Source organism: Rhinoraja longicauda, chromosome 32 (assembly GCF_053455715.1).
Source record: "Rhinoraja longicauda isolate Sanriku21f chromosome 32, sRhiLon1.1, whole genome shotgun sequence".
Classification (NCBI taxonomy): Eukaryota; Metazoa; Chordata; class Chondrichthyes; order Rajiformes; family Arhynchobatidae; genus Rhinoraja; species Rhinoraja longicauda.
Window position 1 is genome coordinate 6,000,342 of NC_135984.1, and position 21,611 is coordinate 6,021,952.

A 21,611-nucleotide genomic window follows, 5' to 3' on the forward strand; every position below is an offset into this window, starting at 1 on the left:
GATATGGGAAGAAATTAGATGATTGAATTATTCTTACCTTGCAGAGCTTGTGTAGATTCACCGCGAATATTAACCTAAGTCAAGTTTCCTTATTTAATTTTGGCACCAATGGTACATTCTGTGGGTGACCTTCACCGTTCGGGGTGTGATATTTGATGCAGGGCTATTTCTGGAAGAGGGGCTGTGAGTTGCACATTCTGCAGCCCTCGAAGCAATATTAAGTACCCGTTACGCTGAGCTCCACGAATGCCCGACTTGTTTACAGATTGGCTTAACACATGCAAGCATCCCAGTTACATAAGGCTGCGCCTCGCTGGAAAGTTTCAACTGAAGGCATGCCCCTCTTTGGTCACTACTTGCGAGTAGACTTGCGGGTTTGGTGTATGAATCTGCCTATCCAGTATCAATCGCTACGTTTATGCCAAAACTCCGCCTGAATTTAATGCCATTTACAATTATATATTTAAAAACATCATTATAATAACATAAACTGGATGGCGCAGCGGTGGAGTTGCTGCCTTACAGCGCCAGAGACCCGGGGTTGATCCTGCTGACCAGGGCGCTGTCTGTACCGTGACCGCGTAGGTTTTCCCCGGGTGCTCCGGTTTCCTCCCACGTTCCAAAGACGTACGGATTTGTAGGTTAATTGGCTTTGGTTAAAAAGAAAATTGTAAATTGCCCCTTGTGTGTGGGATAGTGCTAGTGTGCGGGGATCGCTGATCGGCGCGGACTCGGTGGGCCAATGAGTCCTTAAACTAAACTAAACTTCTGTATGGAGGAAGAAAGAATAGTTGATGCCTCGTATTCTCCACACCCCTTTCACGATGTTTCACCAATGAAGTACTGGCACACCACTTAATGCAGAGGGTACAGAAGGCAAATTTGTTCATGGCAAGTTTCCTTCTAAAAACGGGATGATTATGGCCACAGAGACACAAGGAACTACAGATGTTGTGTTGCAAAATATGGTTATGAGTTTGTTGTAGAAATAATATTTGAAGAATGATATTGGCCAGGATGTTGGTGGCACTTCACCATTTCTCCTTGTGAAATATTCTGTGGGGTTTTATTTGAAACAACACAAGAAGATCTTTGGAACATAGGAGACCAGATGGGGCCATTGTTTAATGATTCCTCTGAGGGATGGCATCTCCATAGTCCCTGGACACCTCTCTGGGAAGCGTCAGCCTAGGTTATGTTCTAAAGCCTAAGCACAGGTAGAAGGTGCCACCTTGTGCATCATGGTGTCTACTTTCCATTGAGGCACGGCTGACGTCAGCAACATAGTACAAATAGTACATGTGTCGGGAGGAGCTGCAGGTGCTGGTTTAAACCGAACACAGACACAAACAAAAGGAGCAACTCAGCTGGTAAGGCAGCATCTCTGGTGAAAAGGGTCTCTTGATACCCTTTTTCAGTCTGAAGAAGGGTCTCAACCCAAAACGTCACCTATTCCGTTTCATCAAATAGTACATGTCGTAGACTGAATCTGGCTTCAGAACAACTCTTAATTGTCCCCTTGTATTTAATGGTCCAGTTTATTATATTGATTTTGAAGGATAATTTTGTTTTGGTACTTACTCATCTTTAATTTCCTCCTCGCGTTGTTGCAAGAGAGGTTCTTGTCGAAAATCCAAGCGCATCAGGGGTGTTCAGAGGACAGATAAGTAATTTATGTGTGTATGATGTAAACTTTATGTAATATTTAAGAACATAGAACAATATTTGTGTCAAACATGATGCCAAGCTAATCTCCTCTGTCTGCACATGATCCATGTCCCTCCATCTCCTCTGTCTGCACATGATCCATGTCCCTCCATCTCCTCTGTCTGCACATGATCCATGTCCCTCCATCTCCTCTGTCTGCACATGATCCATGTCCCTCCATCTCCTCTGTCTGCACATGATCCATGTCCCTCCATCTCCTCTGTCTGCACATGATCCATGTCCCTCCATCTCCTCTGTCTGCACATGATCCATGTCCCTCCATCTCCTCTGTCTGCACATGATCCATGTCCCTCCATCTCCTCTGTCTGCACATGATCCATGTCCCTCCATCTCCTCTGTCTGCACATGATCCATGTCCCTCCATCTCCTCTGTCTGCACATGATCCATGTCCCTCCATCTCCTCTGTCTGCACATGATCCATGTCCCTCCATCTCCTCTGTCTGCACATGATCCATGTCCCTCCATCTCCTCTGTCTGCACATGATCCATGTCCCTCCATCTCCTCTGTCTGCACATGATCCATGTCCCTCCATCTCCTCTGTCTGCACATGATCCATGTCCCTCCATCTCCTCTGTCTGCACATGATCCATGTCCCTCCATCTCCTCTGTCTGCACATGATCCATGTCCCTCCATCTCCTCTGTCTGCACATGATCCATGTCCCTCCATCTCCTCTGTCTGCACATGATCCATGTCCCTCCATCTCCTCTGTCTGCACATGATCCATGTCCCTCCATCTCCTCTGTCTGCACATGATCCATGTCCCTCCATCTCCTCTGTCTGCACATGATCCATGTCCCTCCATCTCCTCTGTCTGCACATGATCCATGTCCCTCCATCTCCTCTGTCTGCACATGATCCATGTCCCTCCATCTCCTCTGTCTGCACATGATCCATGTCCCTCCATCTCCTCTGTCTGCACATGATCCATGTCCCTCCATCTCCTCTGTCTGCACATGATCCATGTCCCTCCATCTCCTCTGTCTGCACATGATCCATGTCCCTCCATCTCCTCTGTCTGCACATGATCCATGTCCCTCCATCTCCTCTGTCTGCACATGATCCATGTCCCTCCATCTCCTCTGTCTGCACATGATCCATGTCCCTCCATCTCCTCTGTCTGCACATGATCCATGTCCCTCCATCTCCTCTGTCTGCACATGATCCATGTCCCTCCATCTCCTCTGTCTGCACATGATCCATGTCCCTCCATCTCCTCTGTCTGCACATGATCCATGTCCCTCCATCTCCTCTGTCTGCACATGATCCATGTCCCTCCATCTCCTCTGTCTGCACATGATCCATGTCCCTCCATCTCCTCTGTCTGCACATGATCCATGTCCCTCCATCTCCTCTGTCTGCACATGATCCATGTCCCTCCATCTCCTCTGTCTGCACATGATCCATGTCCCTCCATCTCCTCTGTCTGCACATGATCCATGTCCCTCCATCTCCTCTGTCTGCACATGATCCATGTCCCTCCATCTCCTCTGTCTGCACATGATCCATGTCCCTCCATCTCCTCTGTCTGCACATGATCCATGTCCCTCCATCTCCTCTGTCTGCACATGATCCATGTCCCTCCATCTCCTCTGTCTGCACATGATCCATGTCCCTCCATCTCCTCTGTCTGCACATGATCCATGTCCCTCCATCTCCTCTGTCTGCACATGATCCATGTCCCTCCATCTCCTCTGTCTGCACATGATCCATGTCCCTCCATCTCCTCTGTCTGCACATGATCCATGTCCCTCCATCTCCTCTGTCTGCACATGATCCATGTCCCTCCATCTCCTCTGTCTGCACATGATCCATGTCCCTCCATCTCCTCTGTCTGCACATGATCCATGTCCCTCCATCTCCTCTGTCTGCACATGATCCATGTCCCTCCATCTCCTCTGTCTGCACATGATCCATGTCCCTCCATCTCCTCTGTCTGCACATGATCCATGTCCCTCCATCTCCTCTGTCTGCACATGATCCATGTCCCTCCATCTCCTCTGTCTGCACATGATCCATGTCCCTCCATCTCCTCTGTCTGCACATGATCCATGTCCCTCCATCTCCTCTGTCTGCACATGATCCATGTCCCTCCATCTCCTCTGTCTGCACATGATCCATGTCCCTCCATCTCCTCTGTCTGCACATGATCCATGTCCCTCCATCTCCTCTGTCTGCACATGATCCATGTCCCTCCATCTCCTCTGTCTGCACATGATCCATGTCCCTCCATCTCCTCTGTCTGCACATGATCCATGTCCCTCCATCTCCTCTGTCTGCACATGATCCATGTCCCTCCATCTCCTCTGTCTGCACATGATCCATGTCCCTCCATCTCCTCTGTCTGCACATGATCCATGTCCCTCCATCTCCTCTGTCTGCACATGATCCATGTCCCTCCATCTCCTCTGTCTGCACATGATCCATGTCCCTCCATCTCCTCTGTCTGCACATGATCCATGTCCCTCCATCTCCTCTGTCTGCACATGATCCATGTCCCTCCATCTCCTCTGTCTGCACATGATCCATGTCCCTCCATCTCCTCTGTCTGCACATGATCCATGTCCCTCCATCTCCTCTGTCTGCACATGATCCATGTCCCTCCATTTCCTGATATCTAGGTGCTTATCCAGCAACCTTTTAAATGCCATTATTGTGTCTGAAGTTACTCTATAAGTAACGTGCACATTAAATTTTACAGGTAAAATACTATGAAATTGTAATTTTTAACTTATTAATTGGAAGGGTGGTGGGTGTATGGAACGAGGTAGTTGAGGCGGGGACTATTGCAATGTTTAAGAAGCGATCAGACAGGTACATGGATAGGACAGGTTTGGAGGGATATGGACCAAACGTGGGCAGGTGGGACTAGAGTAGTCGGGACGTGTTGGCCGGTGTGCGCAAGTTGGGCCGAAGGGCCTGTTTCCACGCTGTATCACTCTAATTGAATTTGTTAACATTCCGAATTATTTCTTGAGCCAACTGCTTCATGAAGCTGAGATTTTGGGCTGGAGACTTCTGCTTACGCAAGCCTTGGAAAGGGAAGGATGGAAATAAGCTGAAACCTTCGTCTGACCAAAATGGGGAAAACAAGATGCTGGTGCTTAGTTTAACAGCTGCTGTTGAATGTACATGTTCTTCACTCTGCTTGTTTCCCACAGTGGTATGAACCAGCGCAGTTTGGAACGTGGTGGGCTGTGTTGTCGACCAGTATGAACTTGGCGGGCAGCCTGGGCCCACTCATCGCCACCACGATGGCTTTGAGTTACAGCTGGCGGGTGACCCTCTCCCTGTCTGGCTCCGTCTCCATTGGGATTGCATTCCTCTGCATGTTCTTCATCGTCAATGAGCCGATGGATGTGGGACTACCCAACATCGAACCAGGCGCGAAGAAAGGAGGCAAGAAAGGTAGTGTCCTTCCACAGCACTGGTTCTACTGAACAGATAGGAGAATGGGGTTGGGAGGGAGAGATGGATCATAGACCAGCCATGATTGAATGGTGGAGTAGACTTTAGTTTAGTTTAGAGATAAGGCGCAGAAACTGGCCCTTCGGCCCACCGAAACCACACCGACCAGCGGTCCCCACACATTAACACTATCCTACACACTAGAGACAATTTACACTAATACCAAGCCAATTAACCTACAAACCTGTACGTCTTTGGAGTGTGGGAGGAAACCAAAAATCTCCGTGAAAACCCACGCAGTCACGGGGAGAACGTACAAACTCCGTACAGACAGCACCCATAGTTAGGATTGAACCCGGGTCTCTGGCGCTGTAGCAACTCTACCACTGCGTCACTGTGCCGCCCTACAAGGTGGGCCGAATGGCCTAATTCTGTTCCTATCACTTATGAACTGGTTAATCGCTGCATTGTGTGGGCAGGAGCACTCTCCTAACTTCTGTCATCATGTTAAATTTGTTCTGAACCCATCTAGATGGGATAAAACTGGTCAAGGCTCGAAGGACATTACAACTTAGATCTTTTAGATTAAAATGAAATAGATCTCCAAAGGTTTTTCGACAAGGATCACAGTGGCAAAATGCAATGCAGAGTGTTAATGTAGCAATCTACCACTGGAAGTGTACACATGGAAGGACATAAATATCCCTTGACTTCTCTAACTTCAAGTAGCCCTTGCTTTCCCTCTCCCCATCCCCTCCACCTTCCCAGTTCTTCCACCAGTCTTATTATCTCCTACATTTTATCTCCGTTCCATCCACTCCCCTGAGATCAGTTTGAAGAAGGGTCTTGACCCGAAACATCACCCATTCCTTCTCTCCAGAGATGCTGCCTGTCCCACTCAGTTACTCCAGCATTTTGTGTCTGGCTTCGATTTAAAACAGCATCTGCAGTTCTTTCCTATGTGAAGATGGACACAAAAAGCTGGAGTAACTCAGTGGAACAGGCAGCCAGGACAGATAAACAGGAGATGCTGCCTGTCCCACATAGTTACTCCAGCTTTTTGTTTCTATCTTCGGTTTAAACCAGCATCTACAGTTCCTTCCTACACATAAATATCTGTGAGATCGAGAAGTATCTTTGTGGAATTCTCCGCCACAGAAGACAGTGGAGGCCAGTTTACTGGATGTTTTCAAGAGAGTTAGATTTAGCTCTCGGGGCTAACAGATTCAAGGGATATGGGAGAAAAAGCAGGAACGGGGTTCTGATTTTGGATGATCAGCCATGATCATATTGAATGGCGGTGCTGGCTTGAAGGGCCGAATGGCCTACTCCTGCACCTATTTTCTATGTTTTCTATGAAAAGTAAATGTTACAATTTATAACATATTGAAAGCATAACCATTGCTTGCTGGTGTTTTGGTATCTAATTAACTTTCCCTCTTCAATATCCATAATCTGTGCACAGGGTCGACTGTACATGAGAGCACTTTGAAGGAGTTGTTGCTGACCCCATATCTGTGGGTCCTGAACATTGGGTACCTGGTGGTGTTTGGTGCAAAGACCTGCTGTACTGACTGGGGACAGCTCTTCCTCATCCAAGAGAAGGGACAAACTGCACTTATTGGTAAGCAGACGTAAAGTGGAGTTTAAATTATCTGACAAGGTCGTCTCCTTTCCTAGACGTGGTAATTGTGTTCATGTTAGTATCTTTCACTGTCATTTGTCAGGTGCCCCGCAGTAGTGATCTGCTCAGGCAGTGTGGAAACTCAGGCTGTTGTGTTGTAGGAAACATCGCAGCTCTGCTTGTGCACAGAAAGCAATTCGACTCCACACCGTACAAATTTATCAAATCAGTGATTGATATTGAAGTGCAATGGTTAATTTTGCAAGTAAATATTTTGCAAAGATTCTTCCCACAATATCGCAGTGTGGCCAAGCCACCACCTCTTCCTGGTTTGTGGATGGAACATTGGCCAGGAGAGTGGTGTTCCAATGGTGGCTCCTTCCAACACTTCTGGCAACACAGACGGCGGCAGAGTTGCTGCCTTTCAGCACCAGAGACCCGGGTTCGATCCCGACTACGGGTGCTGTCTGTACGGAGTTTGTACGTTCTCCCCGTGACCCGCGTGGGTTTTCTCTCCAAGATTTTCGGTTTCCTCCCAAACTCCGAAGACGTACAGGTTTGTAGGTTAATTGGCTTGGTATAACTGTAAATTGTCCCTCGTGTGTGTTAATGTGTGGGGATCGTTGGTCGGTGTGGATTCGGTGGACCGAAAGGCCTGTTTCTGCACCGTATCTCTAAACTTCCCCCACTCAGTTCCTCTCAGTTGTGGTCTCAGCAATGAAGACCAAACCTTCATACCAAGAGCATCCTGGATTCTGAGCTGCAACTCCCAAAAGGACTTTAAAACATGATTTTCTCACAGCCTTCCTCCCACATCCCAAAGACGTGTGGGTTTGTAGGTTAATTGGCCTCCGTAAATTGCCCGCGCTGTGAAGGGAGTGGAAGTGGAGGTGGGATAAGTGTGTTCAGGGTGATCGATGGTCGGTGTGGACTTGGTGGGTCGAAGGGCCTGTTTCCATGCTGTATCTTTTTTTAGTTTAGTTTAGAGATACAGCACAAAAACAAGCCCTTTCGTCCCACCGGGTCCGTGTCGACCAGCGATCCCCGCATACTAACACTATCCTACACACACTTGGGACAATTTTTACATTTGCCCAGCCAATTAACCTACATACCTGTACTTCTTTGGAGTGTGGGAGGAAACCGAAGATCTCGGAGAAAACCCACGCAGGTCACGGGGAGAACGTACAAACTCTGTACAGACAGCACCCGTAGTCGGGATCGAACCCGGGTCGACGGCGCTGCATTCGCTGTAAGGCAGCAACTCTACCGCTGTGCCACTGTGCTGCCCGAAACTAATTTGTAGGTTCCCTTCCAAATCGCCAACCATCCTGACTTGTAAATGTGTTGTTGTTCCTCCATTATCTCGGGGCCAGAAGAGCAGAACTCTCTGCCCCCAAACATTCTGCAGGTGCGGCTAATCCAGAAAGTGTAGGAAGGAACTGCAGATGCTGGTTTATACCGAAGATAGACACCAAGTGCTCCCTGGGATTGATCCCTGGGATGGCGGGACTTTCATATGAGGAAAGACTGGATAGACTGGGCTTGTACTCGCTGGAATTTAGAAGACTGAGGGGGGATCTTATAGAAACATATAAAATTCTTAAGGGGTTGGAGAGGCTAGATGCGGGAAAATTGTTCCCGATGTTGGGGGAGTCCAGAACCAGGGGTCACAGCTTAAGGATAAGGGGGAAGTCTTTTAGGACCGAGATGAGAAAGCATTTCTTCACACAGAGAGTGGTGAGTCTGTGGAATTCTCTGCCACAGAAGGTAGTTGAGGCCAGTTCATTGGCTATATACAAGAGGGAGTTAGATGTGGCCCTTGTGGCTAAAGGGATCAGTGGGTATGGAGAGAAGGCAGGTACGGGATACTGAGCTGGATGATCAGCCATGATCATATTGAATGGCGGTGCAGGCTCGAAGGGCCGAATGGCCTACTCCTGCACCTATTTTCTATGTTTCTATGCTCGAGTAACTCGACATGTCAAGCAGCATCTCTGGGGGGGGGGGGGGGGGGGGGGGGGAAGGAATGGGTGAAGTTTTGGGGTGGAACCCTTCTTTAATCCAGAGTGTGTTCCTGGTCCAAGAAGATGACTCGTGGGCTGTTGAGGGTGGACAATAATTTTGTGGCCTTGCGCACAGTTAAAGATAAATGTGTCTAAGGTTAGTTTATTGTCACGTGTACCAATTAAGGTACAGTGAAACACGAATTACAAAAAAAAGCAACAAGACACACAACTACATAAAAGTTAACTTCAACATCCACCACAGCGGATTCCCCACTATGAAGGAAGGCAATAAAGCCTAATCTTCTTCCTCCTTATTCTCCCGCGGTTGGGGCAGTCGAACCATCCACAGTCGGGGCGATCGAAGCCCCCGCGTCGAGGCGGTCAAAGCTCCTGTGGCTTGGAGCTTCTAAAGTCGGTCTCTAACCAGAGACCGCCAGCTCCATGATGTTAAAGTCCGCAGGCTCCTGCGGTTGGAGCTCCGAGGTTGATCCTCGACAGGGACCGCCAACTCCACGATGGTCAGTCCACAGACTCCCGCGGTTAGAGCTCCCAAAGTCGGTCTCCAGCAAGAGGCCACCAGCTCCTCGATGTTAGGCCGCAGTGTGGACGGAGATATGATACGGAAAAGAATCGCATCTCCGTCGAGGTAAGGGATTAAAAAAAGTTTCCTCCAACCCTCCCCCACACAGTAAAACAAGCTAAAGAACACTAAAACATACATTTAACACATACTAAAAAAACAACAAAGAAGGAAGGGACAGGCAGCCTGTTGGCGAGGCAGCCATTGCTGGCGCCACCCGGAGGTAGTGGCAGACCTAGACCTTGAGTTGGGATTTGATATCCAGGGAAAGAGAGGGTTAGAACTTGACTATCTCGCATTCTATCCAAGTCTTGTGCCAATTGCACTGCTCCGCTTGTCTTTCAGGTTCAATAAGTTCATTCTGACAACCTAGGAATAAACACTGGACCTTCCCGATCTTTGGGCAAACCTTGTCTTTCCTTTGTTCTTGCAGGGAGCTCGTTCATGAGTTCACTGGAGGTTGGTGGTCTGCTGGGCAGTGTTGCTGCTGGATACCTGTCTGACAGAGCAGTAGCTCGGGTATGTTTCGTTTGGTTTAGAGATATTTCGTGTGGAAACAGGCCCTTCGGCCCACCGCGTCTGCACCGACCAGTCTATACAATAAACTGCTTCATAAGTGATAGGAGCAGAATTAGGCCATTCGGCCCATCAAGAGTACTCTGCCATTCAATCATGGCTGATCTATCTCTCCTTCCTAACCCCATTCTCCTGCCTTCTCCCCATAACCCCTGACACCCGTCCCAGCTACTGAGAAAATGTAGATTACAAAAAAAGTACAAGGGCCACAACGAGGTAGATTGGAAGATCAGGAATTCTTCCTTAGCATATGTGCAGCATGTTCAAGAGCTTGAGAACAGCAGGAAAAAACTATTTTTTGAATCTGGTGGTATGTGCATTTAAGTGTTTGCATCATCTGCCTGAGAGAAGAGGGAATGACCAGGGTGTGAGCGGTCCTTGATTATATTGTGTTCCCGAGATAGCATGAAGTGTAGATGGAGTCGGTTGTGAGGAGAGGCTGCTTGACATCATGGACTGGCCTACACCCACAACTCTTTTGCATGAGTTGACTCCACGTCATCTTCTCGCCCGTAAGATGGATAGACTGGATAGACTGGGCTTGTACTCGCTGGAATTTAGAAGACTGAGGGGGGATCTTATAGAAACATATAAAATTCTTAAGGGGTTGGAGAGGCTAGATGCGGGAAGATTGTTCCCGATGTTGGGGGTGTCCAGAACCAGGGGTCACAGCTTAAGGATAAGGGGGAAGTCTTTTAGGACCGAGATGAGAAAACATTTCTTCACACAGAGAGTGGTGAGTCTGTGGAATTCTCTGCCACAGAAGGTAGTTGAGGCCAGTTCATTGGCTATATTTAAGAGGGAGTTAGATGTGGCCCTTTTTGCTAAAGGGATAAGGGGGTATGGAGAGAAGGCAGGTACAGGATACTGAGCTGGATGATCAGCCATGGTCATATTGAATGGCGGTGCAGGCTCGAAGGGCCGAATGGCCTACTCCTGCACCTATTTTCTATGTTTCTATGTTTCTAAAACACCCTGTGATAATTTGCCTTCATTTGTTTTGTGAACTTCCCAACTATATGTTTGAAACTAACTGCAAAGGACTGGGTGATAGACCAAAGGTAGAATTTCAACTGAGCAGAGTTTATGGAGATGATCAATCCAATGCCTTTCTGGGCACTTGTGTGAAATGTTGCCCTGTCTGATTTGCCATTGCTCCTTCACAACGGATGACCTTAACCTTGGGATAAAACCAAACGTGCTTAAGGAACACACTGTGGAACTCAGGTGGCAGTGGACACCAAGTCATTGGGTATTTTCAGGGTGCAGATCAACAGATTCTTGATTAGTAAGGGAGTCGAGGGTTACGGGGAGAAGGCAGGAGAATGGGGGTGAGAGGATAAGATAAATCACTCATGGTTGAATGGGGGAGTAGACTCGATGGGGCGAATGGCCTCATTCGACTCCTATGACTTAGGATCTTATGAACTCAGTGTGTCAGGCAGCATTGGGCGTGGAGATGCACAGGTGAACGTTTTGGCTCAGGACTCTTCAGGCTGATTGGTGTAGGGGGAGAAAGCTGGAAAAGGGTGGTGGAGACAAAGTGCTGGAGTAACGCTGCAGGTCAGGCAGCCTCTGTGGAGAAGATCGTCTCAATCCGAAACATCATCTATCCATGTTCTCCAGAGATGCTGCCTGACCCGTTGGGTTACTCCAGAAATGTGTGTCCTTGTGTGTATTAACCTGTATCTGCAGCTCCTTGCTTCTACAAAGAGTGGTGGAGTTGGGCCAAAGCCTGGAAGTGATAGGTGGACCTTGGGATAACTTGGGTCTACGTTGACTCCTTCCTACAGGGATGTCTACAGGGTAGCTGGTACACGCTTAAGATAGATTACTAGGCATCTCTTGGTGTACTGCAGCTCCAAAGAGAGCTTTGCACATGTTAAAGCAACAAAAGTGATTGTATGTTCCATACCGACCAGTTTTATTTATTTTTTGTTTTTAAGAGTGTCATTGCTCATTATGTACAAAGCATGCTTTAAAGTTACCTGTCAATCCCCTGCAGAATGGACTTCGCAGTCATGGAAACCCTCGACATGGGCTGTTGCTGTCCATGATGGCAGGAATGGCCATATCGATGTACCTCTTCAGAGTCACGGTAACCACTGAGTCTGCCAAGGTAACTACGCAACCGATTTTGTTTCGCCCCCCCCCTCCCTCTACCTCTCTCAAGGTGCAGGTTTGTAGGTTATTTGGCTTTGGTAAAAACAAATTGTAAATTGTCCCTTGTGTGTAGTTCTATAGCCTGTGTTAGTATGTGGGGATTGCTAGTCAGCACGGACTCGATGGGCCGAATGGGCCTGTTTCCGCGCTGCATCTCTGCAACTAAACTAAACTCTTTTGCTAATGTTCCTATTTCTACCAAGTACAAGTGGCTGTAAGTGATTTCCCGCTGGTGTCAAAGGGTTTTGTGGACTTCCTGATGCCCCGCAGTGTGGGGAAAGGTTTGGTGATGCCATCTCAGTTTTAGTTTATTGTCTAGTGGGTAAGGTAGGAAGGAGGCGGTGGGTGACTGCGTAGTAGAGAGGTTGGAGAGGAAAAGGAACCGAAGGGGAGCGGGTGATCTGAAATTGTTGAACTCTGCGTTCATGCCACTGTGTTGTCGACCATCTTGGTGGGACGCGAGGTGCTGGTCGTCTAGTTTGTTCTTGGCCCTCGCCCTGGCAGTGCAGGAGTCCAGGGGCAGACGAAGCAGACAGGTGGGAAGGGGAAGCACGCTCGCGTATCTCGCTACAGATCTGCAATGTCTCGTGCCTCCTGCCTTGTGTTGAGCATGGCTGATCTGTAGACCCTGTGAGTTTGCACTGTTGCCTGAGTTTGGGGTGGGAAGGCGGCCATTGTTCCCCAGAGTGATTTCTGGGTGTTTGATGAGTCAGACTCCATCAACTACTTTGATTTACATTAAAGGTGTGACTCCAGCCACCGAGGGGAGATTACTCTGAAGATGGTAGCGCAGCGGTAGAGTTGCTGCTTTACAGCGAATGCAGCGCCGGAGACTCAGGTTCGATCCTGACTACAGGTGCTGCACTGTAAGGAGTTTGTACGTTCTCCCCGTGACCTGCGTGGGTTTTCTCCGAGATCTTCGGTTTCCTCCCACACTCCAAAGACGTACAGGTATGTAGGTTAATTGGCTGGGTAAATGTAAAAATTGTCCCTAGTGTGTGTAGGATAGCGTTAATGTGCGGGGATCGCTGGGCGGCACGGACTTGGAGGGCCGAAAAGGCCTGTTTCCGGCTGTATATATATGATATGATATGATATGGTGATTCTAAGGAGGGCAGAATTTCTCCGGAATTAAACTTACTTCCCATTCTTTCTGTGCGCGGTTCTGACATTCTTCCTCTTTTGTTTCCTCAGGAGACTGAGCTCTGGACATTAATCTTCTTGCCTCTGACTTACATCACTAACCTTACTGAAGACGAGGTCTCTCTCTCTCTATCTTCCCTTGTTCCCCCCGCCTTGCCTTCCCTTTATTTTTCTGTGCGTCCTTCGTCTGATCCCCTTATTTTAATATTTGTGCAAACCTCTCTTTTAAAAATAAAAAAAATCCGTCAAAAACGTGCAAAGTTTAACTTTTGAGATGTTGTGAGCTTAAAATAATGTACAACACTCGCCCTAAGTAATTTGCATGGATAAAGTGTGTTTTAAAAACATAATTCGTGGGATCTGGTCCAATTACTGGTATGAAAATGGACTCTATGGTCGTTAGCTTTTACCCCCCAATATGCTTAAGGCTCATCAAAGGAAATGAGACTCTGACCTGATACTTCTTTATAACCTTCTTAATGACACTAAAACTCTGAGTCATCCTGCTGCTATTTGCTAAATACAGTAAAGAGCACAAGGGTCCCATTGTGAGGTTCTTGAAACAGTTGTGTTGGGTTTCCTGTGCAGTGCCCATGTTAGTGTGCTGCATTCTTTCACCTGTTGCAAGATTATACAAGATTAGCTGTTGACCATGCACCCATCTCTTCTGGAAGGGGCAGATTGCATTACAGACTGCATGCTTGCAGCTGGTAGATGCTGCTGCAGTTTACACTTGGATGTTACAGTGGGCGCAGTGGTAGAGTTGCTGCCTTGCAGCACCAGAGACCCAGGTTCAATACTGAATACGGGTGCTGTCTGTATGGAGGTTGTACATTCTCCCCGTGACCTACGTGGGTTTTCTCTGGGAGCTCTGGTTTCCTCCCACACTCGAAGGACGTACAGATTTGTAAGTTCATTGACTTGGTAAAATTGTACACAGTCTCTAGTGTGTGCAGGGTGGTGTTAGTGTGCGGGGATCGCTGGTCGGCATGGATTCGGAGGGCCGAAGGGCCTGTTCCCTAAAACTAAAAACTAAAACAATGGTCCAGTTACTGCCAAGCCCTGAACAAAGACAGCACCATCACTTCCTTGTGACTTGGATTGCCATCTATTCCAGCATGGTCTTTAGTACAAAGTCTTGATATAACCAGTCAAATGCCATTGTAACACGTCCAACACCTAGACCACAGTGGTTCAAGGCACACGATCCCCACCAGTCTCTCTGGGGCATTTACAGGAAGGAACTAAATGCTAAGCTGTCTGGTAACAGCTACATCAATAGACAATAGGTGCAGGAGTAGGCCATTTGGCCCATCGAGCCAGCACCGCCATTCAATGTGATCATGGCTGATCATTCTCAATCAGTACCCCGTTCCTGCCTTCTCCCCATACCCCCTGACTCCTCTATCCTTAAGAGCTCTATCCAGCTCTCTCTTGAATGCATTCAGAGAATTGGCCTCCACTGCCTTCTGAGGCAGAGAATTCCACAGATTCACAACTCTCTGACTGAAAACGTTTTTCCTCATCTCCGTTCAAAATGGCCTACCCCTTATTCTCAAATTGTGTGGCCCCTTGTTCTGGACTCCCCCAACATTGGGAACATGTTTCCTGCCTCTAACGTGTCCAACCCCTTAATAATCTTATACGTTTCGATAAGATCCCCTCTCATCCTTATGTCTTAATCCATTAAATCTTAATGTCAAATGAAATAACTCTGGTTTTTTGTGCATTAAGTCCGCTTTTCTTTCCCACCCTTTGTTGTTTTTTCTCCTAGTTATGGATTCTGTCTTTGGGAGCTGTGTTTGGGTTCTGTTCCTATGGTCCAATTGCACTGTTTGGAGTGATAGCGAATGAGTGTGCACCATCCAACCTGTCGGGGACATCTCACGCCATCGTAGCTCTCATGGCAAACGGTGAGGACAGAGGGAAGATCCATTGAAACGTGGCTACGTTGATCAGTTTCCATTGCCGTCAATGCTGCCATGTGATCATGTTCCTGCCTGGACTTGGATACCAAGTGTAGATTTTGGAGTTTTAGGTTGCCTGTGGAATGGAGCAGTCTAGCGGGCCATGTATCCAGAGGTGGACACACTATGCCAGAGTAACTCAGCGGGTCAGGCAGCATCTCGGGAGAGAAGGAATGGGTGGAGTTTCAGGTCGAGACCCTTCTTCAGACTGATTTTCAATTGTGACCGACAAAATGGTTGGAGAAATCCTGAGCGAAACAATGCCCCACCACTGGATCCCTCCATGTTTCTTTGTTCTCGGCAACTCCCCCCCTCTCCCAGGTCCAAATTCAAGGATTAGGCAAAGCTGCGGGGAAAATCCCCACTCATTGGGAGCTTTCTAGAATACGATGATTGCTCCTGCCATCCATTTAATAGTCAGTCAGCTGGAGTGACTTAGCCAACTCACACCACTCTGGACATTGCCACCAGTATACGATCCCACCCGCAGTGTTCGAGCTCTGACTGAGAATACCTGCGATCCCGCCCTCTGCTGGCTTGCGGCTTGGCTTGGCTGATCAAAGCTAACAATGGGCTGGAGACCAAAGCACACAATGTCCACCAGTTTATCGCCAAAAGGAATTTGCAAGCTGGCAGTTAACATGCTAATTGAAGCTCATTTAGTGGTTTGTCAGTAATCAGGCTGTTGTTAAAGCATATTAATGGGTGTAAAGCGGATGTGGTTTGTCCTGTGGAGTTAGCTGTAATAACCTCTAATAACACCAGTGGACAGTTCTTGTTGTTTGTTCAGCTCAGTTGGTGTGTCCATTCGTGTAGGAAGGAACTGCAGATGCTGGTTGAAACTGAAATTGGACACAAAAGGCTGGAGTAACTCAGCGGGACAGGCAGCATCTCTGGAGAGAAGGAATGGGTGACTTTTCTCAAGAAGGGTCTTGACCCGAAATGTCACCTATTCCTTTTCTCCAGAGATGCTGCCTGACCCGCTGAGTTACTCCAGCTTTTTGTGTCTATCTTGGGCATGTCCATTCAGCAGGGTAGGAATGAATACAAGTCAATGTGGCTTTACACTTGAGCTGAAGCCTCTGTTCATCACGTTTCCACACTGACGATACGCTCCCGTTTCTGTGTCCCGCAGTGGGGGGGTTTCTGGCCGGACTCCCGTTCAGCACGATTGCCAAGAACTACAGCTGGGACACGGCTTTCTGGATCGCCGAGGTCACGTGCGCCATCACCACCCTGGGCTTCTTCCTGCTGAGGAACATCCGGACCAAGATGGGCCCTGTGCCCAAGAAGGAGGACTGAAAGCTGAGGCGTGTCCCTGCAGTAGAGGGCCTTCTGCTTTGATCATGTTGGTAAAAGCTCAGCAGTGAGTGTACTTCTGTGCAAACCAGTCTCCCGAGTCCACAGGCTGTAGGTCCCACTGCCAAATCCCCACTTTCCCCAAGTCCCATCTCCTGCAAGAATCTGTAGCCCTTGGCCCTGCTTCTTTATAATAACTAAAAGACAAAAGATGTGTGGCTTTGTAGGTTAATTGGCCTCTGCAAAATTGCCTCTAGTGTGTAGGGAATGCATGATTAAACATAGAACTAGTGTGAATGGGTGATCGGTGGTACAATTGTCCCTAATGACCAGGGAGTGGGTGAGAAGGTGGGATAGCACAGAACTAATGTGAATGGCCGATCAGTGGTTGATGTGGTCTCGGTGGCCATAGATAGGGTCTGTTTCCCTGCTGTCTCACTAAACTGAAAGTAAATGCTGCATTACTGAAAGATTTAATTGACCGCAAGGCTATTTGGGATTTCTAGAGGTTGTTAAAGGAATTGAGGAAATGCATGAGTTTCTCTGGGTTGTTGGTTTGCCTCCCCCACCCCGAGTTCAGACACCATGATCCGAGTTCCAGTCCAACTCTCCTCTCACTTTATCCTGTCAGGATCCAGAATTGTGTTTTAGTAATCTCATTATTCTAACTCCAGAGAGCACAGAACTCGTCTGCTCAATCTATCCTCATCCTGGCCTTCAGTTTGACCCTTGGGCTAACTATCTGCAGCCTGCGAGATGTCTCTGATCAGAACATCCCTGAAATGATGGAAGGTAGACACAAAATGCTGGCGTAACTCAGCGGGACAGGCAGCATCTCTGGAGAGAAGGAATGGGTGACGTTTCGGGTCGAGACTGAAGTCTGAAGAAGGGCCTCGACCTGAAACGTCACCCGTTCCTTCTCTCGAGAGATGCTGCCTGTCCTGCTGAGTTACACCAGCATTCTGCGTCTACCTTTGATTTAAACCAGCATCTGCAGTTCTTTCCACATCTAAGATGATGCAGCCTGGTGACTCTTAGTAATGTGTTGCACAGAATCTATTTGACATCAGCTGGTGAGCTATTATCTATGTGATTCCACAGAGGTTCTCTACTGCTGGGGTTTGTTTCTCCAGCTCCTGCTCCCCGTCTACAGTCGTATTGAATTGGAATACGTCAATTGTACCTGCTTCCTCCTAGTGCTCAACAAAAGACCTAGACATTATCTGTGGCTTCCAGTGTCCCACAGCAAGAGGTGTTACGTGGATGATCCAGGTGGATAATGGAAGGAAACGGCCTGAAAAAAACTGTTTACATTGTGATTACAATTGGATTGGGACTGGGGTTTGATATAAATAGTGCTTTAGATTTGTATGTGTGATCACTAATGCTTTCTCTCCCAGTCAATGAAGAACAAAGATGATCCCTTGGTCCTTGTTGCCTGCTCCACCATTCACAATGATCAGGACGGATATTTATCTACCTCTGCTCCAATCTTTTCCACTCTCCCCTTTTCTCCCCGTGTCCAAAATATGTTGATCTCTTGACTATCCCTGGTGACTGAATAAACACTGCCCTTAGAGATGGAGAGTCCTCAAGATTCACTACCCTCTCCTGAAATCAGCATCCTCGTATTGTGAGTACATAACCTCTCTTCCCCCTAGCCAGCCTCTCACTCTACCCTCTGAACATCTAGAATTTGATTTCAGTTGTGTTGTTCATGTAAACTCCAGAGAACTGGTCCACTCTATCTTTCCTCACGGAACAATCCCCTTCATCCTGGGAATCGGTGACAGAACCTTCGGCACGTTTACCGTTGGATGTGTACATCATTCCATGGATAAGGAGATGGTAGTCCAGTTGTGATTGCAATACTCCATTTAACTTACCCCTTGCTTCACCAAGTTCACTTGCGGTTTCTACGTAATAATTTTCTTTGTGAGGATCCCAGCTTGATCTGCCTATGCATTGTCCAGTTTCTCACTACTTTAAAGTATTCTGTTTTTCTTAGTAGAAACCCTTGGATTTCTCTGCCCCCTTTTATTCTCTCTGCCCCCATCCAAATGTCTCTATGATCTTCCCACAACTGATGTTCCCAAACAGATGCCATTGATAGAACTGTAAATACCTGGGGTATCGGAGCAATCTCCTGATCGCCTGGTTCTTCCTACTGTTCATGAACAAGAGGTAAACATTGTCCATGGCTTACATTTATGTCCTTCAGCCGGAGGTGACGTGTGTGATCATCCAGGTGAATAATGGGAGGAAGCTTACTAAAATAGCCATGTAAATTAATGTTTACATTAAGATTTTAATTGGATTGGGAATGCGGTTTGGCATAAATGGTTCTAATGTGCGTGATTGCTAATGCTCCCTTTCTGGCAGATTCCCAACATGAGAATGATTCTTTATTCCTTTTGTGTTACTCCCAACTGACTTTAACCCCCCTACCTCTCGACTACAATCTGTCTGAAGAAGGGTCCTGACCTGAAACGTCACCTATCCATGTTCTCCACAGATGCTGCCTGACCCGCTGAGTTACTCCAGCACTCTGTGAAACGTCACCTATCCATGTTCTCCACAGATGCTGCCTGACCCGCTGAGTTACTCCAGCACTCTGTGAAACGTCACCTATCCATGTTCTCCACAGATGCTGCCTGACCCGCTGAGTTACTCCAGCACTCTGTGAAACGTCACCTATCCATGTCCTCCACAAATGCTGCCTGACCCGCTGAATTACACCAGAACCTTGTGGGGTTTTTCCCTCTCCTCTTTAAAAATCGATTCTCTGTCCAGTTTGCACTAAGGGATGCCAATTTGCAACAACTTTGTCCACTCTGGGATTGTCTATTTGACAAGTCAGGTAATTTATTGTGTGTGACTGTCCTAGTATTAATATTCTAGATCTAACAAGCAAGGATAATAACCTAGTACCTTTTACATCCATCAATTGAGCAGGATTAAATATCATGTGACAATGTACCCAGGTATCAAATGAAATCAGCAGCCTTTGTAATAAAACATGTAAATATGCCAAATTAATCCTGAATGATTTCATTTCTGCCTCTTATAAATGGGAGTTAATATAATGTACATAGGGTGGAGTTTCACTTGTTGGTGAACCACTAGCCGGTTCCAAAGAATGAGAAAAACAAAAGAAAACTTAGGAAAAATAATCTTGATTATGGTTACGGGGAGAAGGCAGGAAAATGGGATTAGGAAGCAGAGATCAGCCATGATTGAATGGCGGAGTGGACACCTTGGGGCCGAATGGCCTCATTCTATTCCTGTGACTTGTGAACTTGAACTGAAAGAGAGGAAAAGTATCAAACTCCCGTTCCTGCTCACAGTCTGAGCAGGGCAACATTGGGGAAACTGGAAGCAGGTTTACAAAGTAAGTTGTAAGTTGTTCCAATTGTTGCTCAAGTAAGTTGATTAGTAAGGGTGTCTGGGGTTACGGGGAGAAGGCAGGAAAATGGGGAACTGGTGCTTCCAAAGCAGAGGCCGGTGAATCCGGGATTTATTGCCACAGACGGCTGTGGAGTCTTTGGGTATTTTTAAGGCCGAGATTGACAGACTCTTCGAAGGTTTTTATTCACAAAATGCTGGGGTAACTCAGCAGGTCAGGCAGCATCTCAGGAGAGAAGGAATGGGTGACGTTTCGGGTCGAGACCCTTTCTTCAGACTGAAGAAGGGTCTCGACCCGAAACGTCACCCATTCCTTCTCTCCTGAGATGCTGCCTGACCTGCTGAGTTACTCCAGCATTTTGTGAATAAATACCTTCGATTAGTTATTTTCTTACACTTGACAGATTCTTGATTAGTACGGGTGTTGTGAGTTATGGGGAGAATGGGGTTGAGAGGGAAAGATAGATCAGCCATGATTGAATGGCGGAGTAGACTTGATGGGCCAAATGGCCTCATTCTGCTCTGAATGTAAAAATACTGCCACCTCATCTTCTTGAAGTTATTAAACAAAGCAAAGTAGAATGTGACACACACTCAACGACAACCTGCAACAACCTTTAATTATTAAACTGGAAATGATTACCTTCCATCCTCCATATTAAAATATGCTTCCGTTTTGGATGGTCAAAGAATCAGCATGCCCTTTACAAAATAAATCTCTCAGTAAGTAGAATCCCCTTTGACAGGGATGAGCCCGAGGTCCCATTGAGTCCAACAGAAGGCCGGAGCTTCTCGCCCATCGGGCCCCGCACCTTCACAACACCATGGCGTCCGTCGCGTTCACAGTGAACAAAGGCCCCGTGAATGGACCCCTCCCCCCCCACGGGGCGGGTCAGTCCGGGAACGAAGAGTGGGTGGGTTCGTGCCGCTCCGTTAGGACTGGGCGAAGGAGGTTGCGAAGCTGAGCGTGCAACTGGGGCAGGTCTTCTGATCCTTCAGCCACAAAGAGATGCACTGCAATCACAAAGACAGGCGGAGAGCCGCAGTGAGAATGAGGGGGGCCAGCCACGCACGCGTGCGACGCTTCGCGGCATTTCGCCCCCACGGGTGGGCCAAGTAGGGAGCACCAACTGGCCGGTGCGGGAAGGTGCTTTAAAAGTGGCGACTCTGGTGTGTACTGACTCAGTGCGGTCGACTATCATTCTTAGTCTTTGTACAATTGCGCCTCGTGTATAGTAGGATTGTCACTGAACTGTACGCAAAAAGAATTTCACCGAACTTGGTACACATGACAACGGAGCACACAAGTCTGAGTAGGTTAGTGTTAGTGTGCATTGATCGCTGGTCGGTGCGGACTTGGTGGGCCGAAGGGCCTGTTCACACTGACTAGCAATCACCTCGCACACTGACACTATCCTACGCACGAGGGACAAGTTACAATTTTTACCCAAGCCAATTAACCTACAAACCTGTACGTCACTGGAGTGCAGGAGGAAACCGGACAAAGCCCACGTGGTCACAGGGAGAACATGTAAACTCCATACAGACAGCACCCGCATATAGAAACATAGAAAATAGGTGCAGGAGGAGGCCATTTGGCCTTTTGAGCCAGCACCACCATTCATTGTGATCATGGCTGATCATCCACAATGAGTAACCCGATCCCTACCTTCTCCCCATATCCCTTGATTCCACTTGCCCCTGGAGC

General features: G+C 47.7%; 2 protein-coding genes across 8 annotated transcripts in view; one reads left to right on the plus strand and one right to left on the minus strand.

Annotated features, from left to right (window-relative positions):
- The window catches only part of LOC144608670 (glucose-6-phosphate exchanger SLC37A4-like), a 32,305-nt gene extending 12,780 nt beyond the window's left edge, over positions 1 to 19,525 (plus strand). For 2 of the 4 annotated variants that reach the window (XM_078426657.1, XM_078426658.1), the window contains exons 4-10: positions 4,891 to 5,137; positions 6,603 to 6,761; positions 9,784 to 9,869; positions 11,932 to 12,045; positions 13,284 to 13,349; positions 15,007 to 15,145; positions 16,335 to 19,525. In XM_078426657.1, the coding sequence (XP_078282783.1) occupies positions 4,891 to 5,137; positions 6,603 to 6,761; positions 9,784 to 9,869; positions 11,932 to 12,045; positions 13,284 to 13,349; positions 15,007 to 15,145; positions 16,335 to 16,501 (978 nt within the window). In that variant the 3' untranslated portion in view covers positions 16,502 to 19,525. The remainder of the gene's footprint in view (positions 1 to 4,890; positions 5,138 to 6,602; positions 6,762 to 9,783; positions 9,870 to 11,931; positions 12,046 to 13,283; positions 13,350 to 15,006; positions 15,146 to 16,334) is intronic. The other 2 variants (XR_013549228.1, XM_078426659.1) reach the window with 2 other exon arrangements.
- Positions 19,526 to 20,513: 988 nt separating this feature from the next.
- LOC144608787 (E3 ubiquitin-protein ligase DZIP3-like) overlaps positions 20,514 to 21,611 on the minus strand; it is a 72,473-nt gene continuing 71,375 nt past the window's right edge. For all 4 annotated transcript variants that reach the window (XM_078426883.1, XM_078426885.1, XM_078426884.1 and 1 more), the window contains exon 38: positions 20,514 to 20,917. In XM_078426883.1, the coding sequence (XP_078283009.1) occupies positions 20,837 to 20,917 (81 nt within the window). In that variant the 3' untranslated portion in view covers positions 20,514 to 20,836. The remainder of the gene's footprint in view (positions 20,918 to 21,611) is intronic.